General features: G+C 51.5%; 1 protein-coding gene across 2 annotated transcripts in view; it reads right to left on the bottom strand.

The window, feature by feature from the left end:
- The window catches only part of LOC105465833 (microtubule associated serine/threonine kinase 1), a 43,949-nt gene that overhangs the window by 25,515 nt on the left and 3,129 nt on the right, over positions 1-15,305 (bottom strand). The window contains exons 2-8 of one of the 2 annotated variants that reach the window (XM_011714553.3): positions 14,138-14,169; positions 11,922-12,010; positions 11,389-11,464; positions 8,935-9,013; positions 4,771-4,931; positions 4,564-4,639; positions 4,194-4,403 (exon numbers count right to left, since the gene is read on the bottom strand). In XM_011714553.3, the coding sequence (XP_011712855.1) occupies positions 4,194-4,403; positions 4,564-4,639; positions 4,771-4,931; positions 8,935-9,013; positions 11,389-11,464; positions 11,922-12,010; positions 14,138-14,169 (723 nt within the window). Of the gene's footprint in view, positions 1-4,193; positions 4,404-4,563; positions 4,640-4,770; positions 4,932-8,934; positions 9,014-11,388; positions 11,465-11,921; positions 12,011-13,793; positions 13,946-14,137; positions 14,170-15,305 lie in introns of those variants that run through there. The other variant, XM_011714494.3, reaches the window with a different exon arrangement.

The following is a 15,305-nucleotide window of genomic DNA, read 5'->3' as shown; positions in this document are numbered from 1 at the left end:
TCTCCACTAAAAACGCAAAATTAGCCAGGCGTGGTGACAGATGCCTGTAATCTCAGCTACTTGGGAGGCTGAAGCAGGAGAATAGCTTGAACCTGGGAGGCAGAAGTTGCAGTGAGCCAAGATCATGCCACTACACTCTAGCCTGTGTGACAGAGCGAGACTCTGTCTCAAAACAAAAGCAATAACAAACAAACAAACAACAAAACCATAGTGAGACCCTGTCTCTACAAAAAATAAAATTAGCCAGGTGTGGTAGTGTGTGCCTGTAGTCCTAGCTAGCTGGGAAGCTGAAGTAAACAGGAGAATTACTTGAGCCCGGGGGGACTAAGGCTGCAGTGAGCTGACTGCACCACTGCACTCCTGCCTGGGTTACAGAGAGATCCCCTGTCTCAAAAAAAAAAAGAAAAGAAAAGAAAAAGAGGCCAGGCACGGTGGCTCATGCCTGTCATCCCAGCATTTTGGGGGGCAGAGGAGGGCGAATCACTTGAGGTCAGGGATTTGAGACCAGCCTGCCTACCATGGCAAAACCCCATCTCTGCTGAAAGTACAAAACTTTGCTGGGCATGGTGCCACACACTTGTAATCCCAGCTACTTGGGAGGCTGAAGCAGGAGAATCACTTGAACCCGGGAGGTGGAGGTTGCAGTGAGCCAAGATCACATCACTATACTCCAGCCTGGGTGACAGAGTGAGACTTTGTCTCAAAAAAAAAAAAAAAAAAAAGAAAAGAAAAGAAAAAAAAGAGAAAAAAAGAACTAATATCTTATTGTAATACTTGAAAAGCCTAAAATTAATGCCAAAAATCTATCATAAGCAAAATATCAAAATTTGAGCCAGATGTGGTGGTACATGCCTATAATCCCAGCTACTCAAGAGGCTAAGGCAAGAGGATTGCTTGAGCCCAGGAGTTCAAGACCACTCTGGGCAACATAGAGAGTCCCCCATCTCAAATGAAAAAAAAAAAAAAAAAGAAAGAAAAAGAAAATTAAATAAAGACAGAATTCAACAGGCTGTGCCTAGTCATATTTTAACTTGAGTCAAAAAAAGTGTGCACCAACCTATATGTGTGTGTTTTTTGTTTTTTTTTTTTTTTTTTTTTTTTTTTTTTTTGAGACAGAGTACGGAGTCTTGCTCTGTCGCCCAGGCTCGAGTGCAGTGGCCCGATCTCAGCTCACTGCAAGCTCCACCTCCCGGGTTTACGCCATTCTCCTGCCTCAGCCTCCTGAGTACCTGGGACTACAGGCGCCCGCCACCTCGCCTGGCTAGTTTTTTGTATTTTTTAGTAGAGATGGGGTTTCACCGTGTGAGCCAGGATGGTCTCAATCTCCTCACCTCGTGATCGACCCGTCTCGGCCTCCCAAAGTGCTGGGATTACAGGCTTGAGCCACCGCACCCGGCCTATATGTGTTTTAATGTGTCTTAGGAAACGGCTAATAGCTTCAATGAAAATAATATTATTGATGAGTTTGCTTTCATTAAAACCAGGACAGTAAAATTATAACAGATTCTGGCTTGGTTATAAATAAAATATGTAAACTTAAAATAATGTTGGGTTTTCATTTATCTACTTTTTAAGTTTTTCAAAAATTAATCTAATGTTCTGGGGGAAGAAATAATCACTTGCTTCACCTTGGTCCTGGTCGCAGCCTTAATGTCTATTGGGTTTTTGTTTGTTTGACTTGTTTTTCTGTAGAGACAGGGTCTCGCTATGTTACCCAGGCTGGTCTCCAACTCCTGGGCTCCAGAAAGCCTCCTGTCTCAGCTGCCCAAAGTGCTGGGATTCCAGGGGTGAGCTTCTAATACCTATTGTTTATCCTTGGTCTCTTCCTGCTATTAACAGAATGTCAGCTCCCCAAAGACAAGAATTTTTGTTTTATTTCCAGTTGATTTCCCAGCTTCTAGGCTAGTGTCAGGCCCATAATAGGTGCTTCATAAATATTGGTAGGGGCTGGGCATGGTGGCTCACACCTGTAATCCCAGCACTTTGGGAGGCAGAGGCAGGTGGATCACCTAAGGTCAGGAGTTTGAGACCAGCCTGGCCAACATAGTGCAACCCTGTTGGGACTAAAAATACAAAACTTAGCCAGGCATGGTGGTGGGTGCCTGTGATCCCAGCTACTCTGGCTGAGGCAGGAGAATTGCTTGAACCTGAGAGGCGGAGGTTGCAGTGAGCCAAGATCGCACCATTGTACTCCAGCCCCAGGGGATAAAGCGAGACTCTGTCTCCAAAAAATTTCTAAAAATTTTTAATAAGTAGCCAGGCGCGGTGGCTCACGCCTGTAATCCCAGCACTTTGGGAGGCCGAGGCGGGTGGATCACAAGGTCAGGAGATCGAGACCACGGTGAAACCCCGTCTCTACTAAAAATACAAAAAATTAGCCGGGCGCGGTGGCGGGCGCCGGTAGCAGAGATCGCGCCACTGCACTCCAGCCTGGGCGACAGAGCGAGACTCCATCTCAAAAAAAACAAAAACAAAAACAAAAATTTTTAATAAGTAAATAATAAATAAATATTGGTGGAATTAATGAATGATCAAGTGATCCTCCTGCCTCAGCCTCTGAAGTAGCTGGGACTACAGGTGTGTGCCACTATGCCTAGCTAATTTAAAACTTTTTTTTTTTGGTGACAGAATCTCACTGTCGCCCAGGCTGGAGTGCAGTGGTGCAACCTCAGCTTACTGCAACCACTGCCTCCCGGGTTCAAGAGATTCTTCTGCCTCAGCCTCTTCAGTAACTAGGATTACAGGCACACACCACCACTCCTGGCTAATTTTTTTTGTATTTTTTTTTTTTTTTTTTTTTTTTGAGACGGAGTCTTGCTCTGTCGCCCAGGCTGGGGTGCAGTGGCCGGATCTCAGCTCACTGCAAGCTCCGCCTCCCGGGTTTAGACCATTCTCTTGCCTCAGCCTCCCGAGTAGCTGGGACTACAGGCGCCCGCCACCTCGCCCGGCTAGTTTTTTGTATTTTTTAGTAGAGACGGGGTTTCACCGTGTTAGCCAGGATGGTCTCGATCTCCTGACCTCGTGATCCGCCCGTCTCGGCCTCCCAAAGTGCTGGGATTACAGGCTTGAGCCACCGCGCCCGGCCAATTTTTTTGTATTTTTAGTCAAGACAGAGTTTCACCTTATTGCCCAGGCTGGTTTCAAACTCGTGATCTGCTCGCCTCAGCCTCCCAAAGTGCTGGGATTAAAGTTGTGAACCATCTCACTTGGCTTAATTTTTTTTTATTGTTTTAGAGATGGGTCTTGCTATGTTGCCCAAGCTGGTCTCAAACTCCTGACCTCAAGCAATTCTGCCATCTCAGCCTCCTAAGTAGCTGGGACTACAGGTGCATGCCACTGCAAAGGGACATTCATGCATCAATTTACCTAGCATTAATTGAGTACCTACTGTGTGCTGGGTATTGTTCCAAACAGCAGGGACACAGCAGCGGACAGAACAGACAACCCCGCCCCCCCATCCTTGCCACCTATGGGGCTGACATTGGAGAAGGATAGACATGAAATAAAATAAGCAAAAATATACTGTATGATGGATAGTGCTGAGTGTCAAGGAGAAACTAAAGAGAAAGTGGGTGATAAATATGAGTAGAGTTTAACATTTTATTTTATTTCATTTATTTATTTATTTTTGAGACAGAGTTTCACTCTTGTTGCCCAGGCTGGAGTGCAATGGCATGATCTTGGCTCACTGCAACCTCCGACTCCCAGGTTCAAGCGATTCTCCCGCCTCTGCCTCCCAAGTACTTGGGATTACAGGTGCAAGCCACCACGCACCGCTAATTTTTGTATTTTTAGTAGAGACGGGGTTTTGCCATGTTGGCCAGGCTGGTTTCGAACTCCTGACCTCAGGTGATCCACCTGCCTCAGCCTCCCAAAGTGCTGGGATTACAGGCCTGAGCCACCGCACCCGGCCGAGTTTAATATTTTAAATGGCTGGGGACCGCCTAAGAAGCCACCTGAGAAGGTGATACTTGAGTAAAGACCTAAGGGAAATGAGCGAGGTGAAATTCCTGCCTCTTCAGTCAGTCAGACCTAGGGAAGGGAACATTTCCACCCCTGAGTCCTCAGCTCCACTCCAGTGCCTGGAACGTGGTAGGAGCTCCCTAAATGGATGTGGGGTGAAGAAAGGGGTGCATTGGGCACAATTTGGCGGTGCTGAGCCTGAGATCAGCCCGGCCTCCGCGTGCACTCACGTCTTGAAGGAGCTTCTCCAGGTTCTCCTGCAATTCATAGAAGTAGACCGTGGTAATGAGGCCGTCACGGGACTTGGTTAGGCAGTCCCGGGCCAGCTCGATGATCTGGTGGTGGATGAAGCTGAGCACGCCATCGGCCAGAGGCAGAACGCTGTCGGGTTCGTAGGCGCGGGTGAAGTCACGCAGCTTCTCCTCCATCTGCGCAGTGGCCTGCGGGAGGGACGGAGGAGGGGCGCGGGGCTGTGCCCGGAGGCTGTGGCCGCCAGGAGCCTGCGCTGTGCACCGACGCCGCCAGGGGGCGCGCGGGGATAAGGCGAGCGAGAGTGCAAGCCGCCAGGTCACCCCGCGACCGCCTCGGGTCCCACCTCACCTTCGGGAACCTCTCCTTGTAGACATGATTCATCATCACGATCTCGTTGTCGTAGGAGGAGGGGGAGCGCCCGGGACTGCGGGGAGAGAAGCCCATTCTGTCCAGTCCTCTGCCTCCAAGCCCGCAGAGAGCCCTCGCCCCGAGATGTAACCCTTTTATTCGCGGGGACAGGGGTCTCTCTATGCACAAGTCCTAAGACCTGCCCACCTGAGGCTCCGTGAGCGGGGACGCACGGCTGGGGAGCGACGGCCACCATCCTCGTCTGTGATGCTCTCGGTGCTCCCGAAGTGTTTGGAGAGGAAGTGGAGCTCATCCACCGTGGGCTGGTAGGGCAGCTGGTGCAGGCGCTCCTGGGAGGAGCAGGAGGACTGGGGAGAGGGGCAGGGCCGGGGTCAGAGCCACCATGGGCCCCCCAACAGCTCAGGATCTTGAGCTGGGACTCCCAAGGCTGATGGGGTCACTGGGCAAGGCCAGGATCAGGACCTGATTTACCATCCTTGGATCCTAGGGTCTTGACTGGGATTCTTGGCCACACACAGGTGGACAGGGACAGACAGGGGTGGAGACAGTGATTCTGTTAAAGCTTGGGTCAATTCATGAGCCTTCTCTGTTCAGAACCCTCCGTGGCTCCCACCTTACTCAGGGTGAACCCCCAAGTCCTTCCCCAGTTATACAAGGTCCTGCCTCATCCCGCCCTGTGTCCCTGCCATGGGTTTTTATCAGTCTCCTGCTTACTTCCTTTGCTCCAGCTACGGTGGCCTCCTTTTTTTTTTTTTTTTTAATTGCAGTTTCGCTGTTGTTGCCTAGGTTGGAGTGTGATCTCAGCTCACTGCAACCTCCGCCTCCCGCATTCAAGCGGTTCTCCTGACTCAGCCTCCTGAGTAGCTGGGAATACAGGTGCCTGTCACCATGCCCGGCTAATTTTTTGTATTTTTAGTAGAGACAGTGTTTCACCATGTTGGCCAGGCTGGTCTTAAACTCCTGACCTCAGGTGATCCACCAAAGTGCTGGGATTACAGGCGCAAGCCACCACGCCCAGCCTAGTGGCCTCATTGATGGTCCTTGGACAAGCCAGGCAACCTCCTTCCTCAGGTCCTTTGCACTAGCTATTCCTTCTGCTTGGAACACATCAACTATGGATCCCTCCTTCTTATCCTTCAAATCTCTGCTTCAGTGTCACACCTTGGGAAGACGTCCTCTGAACACACACCCATTCTTCCCGATCCCTACCCTATCTTGTTTCCTCTTGCTTTATTATTATTATTATTATTATTATTATTTTAGAGAGAGGGTCTCCACTGAATATGGTGACTCACACCTGTAATCCCAGCATTTTGGGAGGTGAAGGCGGGAGGATCACTTGATCCCAGGAGTTGGCAACATAATGAAACCTTGTCTCTGTTTATTAAAATTATTTCAAATTTTTTTAAAAAGAGAGAGAGAGAGAGACAAGGTCTTCTTATATTACCCAGGCTAGAGTGATGTAATGCAATCATTGCTCATGGAAGCCTTGAACTCCTGGGCTAAAGTAATCTTTCCACCTCTGCCTTCTGTGTAGCTGGGACTACACCATGCGTGGCTAATTCTTTTTTGTAGAGACAGGGTCTCCCTATGTTGCCCAGGCTGGCTTCCAACTCCTGGCTTCAAGCAATACTCCTGCTTTGGCCTCTCAAAGTGCTGGGCTTGAGGGCAGGGCATGGTGGCTCACGCCTGTAATCCCAGCACTTTGGGAGGCTGAGTCGGGCAGAAAAACTGAGGTCAGGAGTTCCAGACCAGCCTGGCCAACAGGGTGAAACCCTATCTCTATTAAAAATATAAAAAAATTAGCCAGGCATGGTGGTGGGCACCCGTAATCCCAGCTACTCAGGAGGCTGAGGCAAGAGAATTGCTTGAACCCAGGAGATGGAGGTTGCAGTGAGCTGACACGTTGCCATTGCACTCCAGGCCTGGGCAACAGAGTGAGACTCTGTATCAAAAAAAAAAAAAAAAAGGCCTGGCGCGGTGGCTCAAGCCTGTAATCCCAGCACTTTGGGAGGCCGAGACGGGCGGATCACGAGGTCAGGAGATCGAGACCATCCTGGGTAACACAGTGAAACCCCGTCTCTACTAAAAAAAAATACAAAAACTTAGCCGGGCGAGGTGGCAGGCGCCTGTAGTCCCAGCTACTCGGGAGGCTGAGGCAGGAGAATGGCGTGAACCCGGGAGGCGGAGCTTGCAGTGAGCTGAGATCCGGCCACTGCACTCCAGCCTGGGTGACAGAGCGAGACTCCGTCTCAAAAAAAAAAAAAAAAAAAAAAAGTGCTGGGATTACAGGCATGAGCCACTATGCCTGGTCCTCCTCTTGCTTTATTTTATTTTATTTTATTTTATTTTATTTTATTTTATTTTATTTTATTTTTATTTCGAGACAGGGTTTTTCTCTGTCCCCCAGGCTGGATTGCAGTGGCTCAACCTCCACTCACTGCAACCTCCACCTCCTGAGCTCAAGCAATCTTTCCATCTCAGCCTCCTGAGTAGCTGGGACTTGAGGTACAAGCCATCACACCTGGCTAATTTTTTTTTTTTTTTTTTTTAGAAACAGGGTTTCATCATGTTGCCCAGGTTGGCCTCAAACTCCTGGGCTCAAGCAATCCTCCCACCTTAACCTCCTGTAGTGTTGGGATTACAGGTGTGAGCCACTGTGCCCAGCCATACAGCTGTCACCCAGGCTGGAGTGCAGTGGTGTGATCTTGGCTCACTGCAACCTCCACTTCTCAGGTTCAAGCAATTCTCCCTTCCTCAGCCTCCTGAGTAGCTGGGATTACAGGCACCCACGACCACTCCTGGCTAATTTTTGTATTTTTACTAGAGACAGGGTTTCACCATGTTGGCCAGGCTGGTCTTGAACTCCTGACCTCAAATGGTTCACCCGCTTCAATCTCCCAAAATGCTGGGATTATAGGTATGAGCCACCGCGCCCGGCCAGAATGATATTTTTAAACATCACATTGCTCACTCCCCTGGTTAAAATTCCCCACCCCATCCATCTCTTTTAGTTTTTAAATGAGTGTACATTATCTATGGCCTACAGAATCACAATTTCAAATGGTTCAAACTGAAATTTTAGTACAATTTAATAAAAAGAAATAAAGCCATTCCATGGCTCCCCCACTGGATTTAGAATAAAATTTCCCTTGCTGCCCCAGCTGACAAGGTTCCAGCCTGATCAAGGGCACTGCCTGCATCGTCTCTATTCCTCCCCCGCATCCCAAAGTTTCAGCCCCACAAAGCTTTCAACTTTTCAAATGCAGCAAGTTCTGTGGCCTCTATGGGTTTGCACATGCTCTTCCCCTTCCTGGAACACTCTTCTCCCTTCTCTTCCACCTGCCAAACTCCTGCTGGTCCTTTGTCTTGGATTCAATGTCACCTCCTCCAGGAAGCCTTCCTTGACAACCCCCTAAGCTGAATCACATGCGTCTCCTTTGCTATCACCTCCCCTTGTTCTACTTGCATCAAAGTTCTGACCATTCTATTTTGTGAATGCCTTCTTACTGGCTTGTCTTCCCCCATGAGGGCTGTGTGAATCTTTACACTCTGACCCAGCTTGCAGAACCCGCTTACCACATGACAGTCTCATGACAAATGTCTGCTGAACATCATGCCAATGGATGAATAAGGGAACCATGGGCATGGATAGAAAAGGGAGCAGATGGAGAGACTTTGGGTATTGCAAAGGGTGAGCAAATGGGCTCTGGGTGAAAGCTGTGGCCTGGCCCAGCCCAGCTGCTGATATCAGGATAAATGGCTTAACTCACAGAGCCTTATGTCACCAGCTGTAAATGAGTGAGTCAGAAATGAGTAGGAAGGACCCTCCCATAAATGTGTTGAGGGCAGAGCATAGGGCTTTGAGTGGAGCAGACTCATAACTCTCTAATAGATGGACAAGTGAACACCCTTGAGGATGGGGAAACCCAAACTGTCTTTTTTTATTTTTTTCTTTTGAGACAGGGTCTCACTCTGTCGTCCAGACTGGAATGCAGTGGTGCAATCTCAGCTCCACTGTAGCCTATACCTCCCAGACTCAAGCAATCCTCCCATCTCAGCCTCCCAAATAGCAGGAACCACAGGTGCGCACCACCATGCCCAGATAATTTTTAATTTTTGTAGGGACAAGGGTCTCCCTGTGTTGCCCAGACTGGTCTGGAACTCCCGGGCTCAAGCAATCCTGTCTTGGCCTTCCAAAGTACTGGGATTACAGGCATGAGTCACTGTGCCTGGCCCTAAACTGCCATCAAGCCCAGCCTGGACTGCTGGCCTGGGTGTGGGTCTTCAGGCTGGAGGGCCCCCTGAATTCCTTACCCACCGGCCCACCCACCCACTTTCCACACTCACCGAGACGGTGGAACTGGGCGTGTTGGTGCCATAGCCAGATGAAGGGAGCGAGGCCAGAGACCACCGGCGTCCGTCCGCCCTGGAACCCAGCCAAGGTGCTCAGAGGCCACAAGGCCCCAGAGGTCCCCCTACTCCTCAGGGTGTGGGTGAAGCCACTGGCCACGGCCAGGGTGGGGGCTGGGGGAATATGTCTGCACTCTAAGATTACTCAAGGCCCTCAGAATCAAGGGGGTAAAGAGGGACTCTTCCAGGCAGACACCGGGAATTGGAGGGAGGATCCGTCTCCGCTCTCCTCCCCACGGTCCCCTCTCTTATCATCCAGAGTGGACACCAAGAATTGGAAAAGCCTCCACCCAATGAAGCCTTTCCAGAGAGATTCTAGAATTTTTCCCCGAGTGAACACTCCATGAGAAAGCTCTCAGAGGGGGACCCTTGGATCTTCTCAGAGAAGAAAGACCCCTCCCATCCCCCAACACACTGACATAGAATCTTGTGTCCTTATGCTCTCGTGCACACAGACACAATCACTGCTGTAGCCAAACCCATTAATGTTGGTGTGACTATCAGGTCAGGTTCACATACTGGCAGTGCACACATTTACACTTCACACACCCCCAAGACACACACTCACACATGACTCCTCAACACAGACAGCCACACGTATTGACTCTCCCATCCATGGGCCCAAATATCACACTCTCACACACTAATGCACAATCGCACGTGCAAGACCAGACATGGACTCATCTGCAGACACACGTGCTTACAGAGACTCAGCACTCACACTCTGACACATAGACTCACCCAGACATACTCTACATTTTCACATTCACACAGACGCACGTTCCAGACACCCGCGCTCACTGCCACACATTGAAACTTGCACACAGCGACACGCTCGTTCACACTTGCACGCAGATACACACTCACAGGGACACACATCGGCCCATACTCATGTGAGTGCACAACACACATTGGCACGTGCACATGTGAGTGTGTGGCTGTGAGACTGTAAACACTGGCCAGGCGCGGTGGCTCACGTCTGTAATCCTACCATTTTGGGAGGCCAAGGCAGGTGGATCACCTGAGGTCAGAAGTTCGAGACCAGCCTGACCAAACTGGTGAAACCCCATCTCTACTAAAAATACAAAAATTAGCCGGGTGTGGTGGCGGGCGCCTGTAATCCCAGCTACTTGGGAAGTTGAGGCAGGAGAATCGCTTGAACCTGGGAGGCAGAGATTGCAGTGAGCCGAGATCCTGCCGTTGCACTCCAGCCTGAGCAACAGAGTGAGACTCTGTCTCAAGAAAAGAAAAAGAGAGAGAGAGAGAGACAGAAAACACTGTGACTTTGCCTTTACTATCTCACAGCCACACACTCACACACGCTTACACCCACACACAGATTGCACGCTCACCTGGAGACACACCTGACTTGCTCCCCTCGAATATTCATGGATGCTTACAATCCTACAGACACACGTTCACACGTTCACATTCGGAGACTTGTGCCATTGCATAGGCACGTAATTCCTCACACAGTCACAATCACACACGTACACCAGCACACAGATTGCACAGTTACAAGGACACACGCACACCCATTCATTGGACTCCTCCCTTCCTCCTTCCTCCCAGCAGTCCCCTCGCTCAGCCTTCCCCGCTTGCGGATAAACACGTGAGACCCAATCCCAGAGCCTTACCGTGCCTTTCTATTGCCCTCAGCTAAATTCCATGGTCAATAAGCGGTTTCCCCCACTTTCCCAAGGGAGCTGTCCTCTGTCCCCACAGTCTCTCTTGACTCTCACAACACAGCCTTCATCAGCCTTTGTAACGATCCCCATTCTCTGGCCTGCCTGCTCTATTCAACTCAGAGGGTAGAGACAGAACGTCATTGACCCCATACGCCCAGCTCCTAAGAACATAGCAGGTGTTTAGACACCATTTTTAAAATGAATAGAGTTCAAAGAAAAAGAGACGGGCCTAAACTCCCAGAAAAGTTTCTCCAGAAAACATCAGAGAAACCTCTCTGCCTCCCCCAGTTTCACCAAAGGCCCATAGAAAATTCATTTAAGGACACCCCAGAAACCCTCAGAGATTCTTGGAAAGAAACCTGAGATTCCTCCCCTTGAGAAACAGCCCTAGTCGTCCTCCCCCACCTCGGGGACCAAGAGTCCCTCGATAGGCATCGCGCAATCTGCGCTTACGCACCTCATCTTGGCTACCCCGTCCTGTTGCTATGGAAACACCTGGCCAGGAGAGCTAGGCTCGGGGAGACAGACTCCACGCCCAGGGCGCACGCGCTTTCGACCAGCCGCAAAACTGGGACCTTGGGGCACTTGCTGGTCCCCTCAGGCCCTAGCTCGGGTGCTATTAGGAAGAGAACAGATGGTGGCCCAGACGGTGGGTGGAGAGGGTCTGCCCAGGGTTCTGGGGCCCTGGAGGGGAGGGACTCACCTTCGGGAGGAGGCAAATGAGAAGTGGGCGGGGGTGTTGGGGGAGAAGTTTCGGGGGCTGTCCAGGGGACTGCTGCCTGTGAGAGAAAGAGGGGGCAAATCCCTTCAGGCCTCTTGTTCCCTAAAGCGGCGTGCAAACAGCAGCATGTCCTGTCTTTAGTCTAGTCCCGCCTATTATGGGGAGACCACGCCCCTTCGCCTATGGCCCAGCCTCTCTAAATTTTTTCGTTGCCAACTCAGCCCGGCCCCTTCCAAGGAGATTCTGCCTTCATCTGCGATGGCCCCGCCCCTCAGGTACGACTCCTCCTTTCTGTTCCGTCCCACCTGAGTCTCCGCCCACCTGAGTCTCCGCCCTCCAATGCCCGTCCCTCTACGACTGACCACACCCACACAAGCATGGCCCCGCCCCTTATCCAAATCATTTCGCCTCCATTCAAACTGCTCCCCTTCTGTAGCATGACCACGCTTCCTCGCCCGAGGCCCCGCCTCCTGTAGGCCACTCCGCACCCACCAAGTCTCTGCCACTGGTCTCACCTAGGTGACCTGGCAGCGGGGAGTGGGGTCTCGGCAGCGTGGGCGAAGTGCTGGTCAGAATGAGGCTTTTCCGGTTACTGGTGCGGCAGCTGCGGGGAAGGCAAGGCAGGGGGGCCGGGCCGGGCCGCAGCCCAGTGAGTTCTTGTGCCCCACCAGCTGACCTCCCGTCTCAGATCCCCGCCTATCTCCCATCTATGTGTGTTTGGAGGCTCCCTGGGAGGGTTTCTCGAAGGAAAAGGTGGTGGAGGCTTCGGCAGGACTGTGTATGGCAGGGGATTTGCATGTGACATGTGTGTGAGAAACTCCCAGTGTTGAGTATGTGTACGGCAGTGTCTGTCATGGTGTGATAGTCACTGTGTCTAGGTGACACTATTGGTGATAGTGTGTTTCGGTCTATGCGGGACATTCACTGTAGGTATCCACATGTGGCATCCACTGTATGAATTCCACAATGTGTGACCCTGAACGCATTCTAGTGTGATATGTGTGACACAACGTGGGTTTATCTTGTGTGACACAATTTGAGCATTTGTGTGTCTACGTGACACAGTGTGAAATGCCACTTGTCCATAACATTGTGTGCTGTAACACAGGGAGGCTGCATTTTTTTTTTTTTCTTTTAAGTCAATGTCTCGCTCTGTCGCCCAGGATGGAGTTCAGTGTGCAGTGGCTCACTGCAGCCTCAAACTCCTGGGCTCAAGCTATCCTCCCGCTTCACCCTCCTGAGTAGCTGGGACTACAGGCGCCTGCCGCCATGCCTGGCCAGGATGCATGATCCCCCCTACATGTATCTATGTCTTTGTGTGGCATTCTGAGTCTGTGTCCGATACTGTCCTTCCGTCTGGGTGTGACATTCACCGCATGTGTCCATGTGTATGTAGCATCTATTGTGTGAATTTAACATCTTGTGACACTGGCCATGCCCAAACATATCACCACGTATGACATTCTCTAGGTGAGTATCACATGTGATAACGTGTGATTTTGCGTGGTTCTCTCTCTGTAAGATCCCTACATCTGTTTATGCTGATGTTAGTGTGACACAGTATGTGAGATTCCTAGATATGACATCATGTGTTGTGACATTGTTGGATGCATGGATGGGATATTGCCACACATGTGTGCATCTTGGATGACATAATTGTGTGTGTGGATCACCATGCAAGTGACATCTTACTAGGTGTACACGACGTGGTGCCCCTGTGTGTCTGTGCATGGTTCTAACCTGTGGCAGCTGCAAGGCTAGGTATGTGTGGCACCTCCCAGTGTATCTGGGCCACTAGGGCTGTTGTGTGTGTATGTGTGTGTGACATCATGTCCTGTGTGACGCTGTGTGTCACTATTTTCAGTGTAAGGCTGTGTTCTGGGGGGGGGTTGTGTTATGATAAACCCCCCTTTTTTCTACCCCTCAGCATCCCAACTCCCGAAGAGGGAGCCCCAAGCCCCTCCGTCCGTCCCCTCACCCACAGCCGCAGTGACTGAGCATATTAGCGCGTCCAGGAGCACGCGGCATGGGGGTGGGGGGAGGCCAGGCTGCGGCTATTGTTCTGAGGGTGCCAAGCCCCCCAGCCTCCCCTTCTTCCTCTACCCCCACCAGGCTGTTGGAGCCCGCAGCTCCAGCAGACAAAGGCGCCACAAACCCCCAGTGGCGCAGCCCCCTCCCCCCGCGGCCGTCCTCTCCAGCGTGCAATCCCCCCAGACTCGGCCCACACCACCCCCATTCAACCCCATCCCCGGCGGGAAGGCGCAGCTCGGGCACCTCTGGCGCAGCTGTACCGGGCGCAGCATCCCGGGCCCCGCCCTGCAGCAGCACCCGGAGCGGAGGCTTTTGCGGGGAGGGCTGGGACAGTGTCTAGGGGATCGGGGGTCTACCTCTTGGTGCGGCGGAACATACTGCCGCCGGGGAAGGAGGGCATCGAGAAATTGGAAAGCGCGGTCCAGAGAGAGTCAGACATGACCCGGCGGCGGCGACATGGTGGCAGGTGCGGCAGCGGCGGCGGCGGCGGCGCGGGGAGCAAGCGCGCGGGGCGGAGGCTGGAGCCGCCGCAGCGGGCAGGGGAGGGCAGGGAAGGGGAGGGCCCTGCGGCTGCAGCTGGCCGGGAGGGGGCGCTGCTGTGTGCGGGCGAGCCAGGCCCCGCCCGCGCACGCGCCTGGCGCCCCCACCCCGGCGGGAGAAGGGGCGGCCAGCCCCCGCCACGTCTCTCCCCAAGGCTCACCTGCTGCTTTTCCGGGGCAGGGGCAAATCCTTCTGGAAGGCAAAGAAGCAAAACGATGAAGGTCAGCGTGGACCTACCGTTGTTGCCCACAAGCATGCTCAGCTCCCTGGAGGAGCAGAAGCAGGGTAAGACAGGCCCCTCTTCAGCATTGTCACTTTCACCCTTGGCCATGCACTGCGGGCCAAGTTTCCTGGGGGAGAGGATCCCCGGGTGATTCCTCTCCTGACCCTCAGAGACCAACAGAGACCCAAGTACACAGGCGGGGTCCCGTATAAAGGCAAGTGAGTTGGCATCTCAGTGTGTGTTTGTGCAAATGAAATAGGAATCTTTATTTGAAAAATATGTCTTGAGCACTACTGTATGCTGACCCTATCCTAGGCACTAGGGACACAGCAGTGAATAAGTTACAAGCCCGGTGTGGTGGTGTGCACCTCTGGTCCCAGCTACTTGGGAGGTTGAGGCAGGAGAATCGCTTGAGTCCAGGGCAACACCAGCCTGGGCAACACAGCAAGACTCTCTGTCTCAAGGAGAAAAAAAAGTTTCTGGCCTTTTGGGACTAGTATTTGTAGGGTAAAGGGGACACTAAACAAGATTAGTGTAGAAGTGAACAAAATCATTTTAGACAGTAATTTGTCTTATGAATAAATTAAACAGGGTGATATGATGGACAATGGCTGGGATGGAGACACATTGTCAGAGAGGGCTGCTCTGTGGAGGTGACTTTTAAGCTGGTGGCTGAAAGATAAGAGCCAGCCATGGGAGGATCTGTGGAGAGAGAATTCCAGGTGGAGGGAACTGCAAGGGCAAAGGCCTGGAGGCGGGAATAAGCTTGGCATGCTCAATGAATGAATGAAAGGTTGAATGAATGAAAGGTTGAAAGAATGAATGACTCATCTACACCTCAACAGATCGATCTGACTCCCAGCTAGAGTCACAGAGTTGGGGTAGGGGGTGGGGGGTAGGTAAGTAGAGTGACTCACAACTGAGATTTAAAATGGGAACCAGGGAGGCTAAGGTGGGAGAATCACTTGAGCTCAGGAGGTCGAGATTATAGTGAACTGTGATTACACCACTGCTGGAGTGAAACACGGTCTCAATTAAAACAAAAATAAAAACAAAAACAAAAACATAAAAAATTTAAAAAATAAAAAAATAAAAATGGAAATTC

This window comes from Macaca nemestrina, chromosome 20 (assembly GCF_043159975.1).
Source record: "Macaca nemestrina isolate mMacNem1 chromosome 20, mMacNem.hap1, whole genome shotgun sequence".
In the NCBI taxonomy this organism is placed as follows: domain Eukaryota; kingdom Metazoa; phylum Chordata; class Mammalia; order Primates; family Cercopithecidae; genus Macaca; species Macaca nemestrina.
Note: the sequence above shows the minus strand (reverse complement) of the source record. Positions and strands in the feature narration are given on the sequence as shown.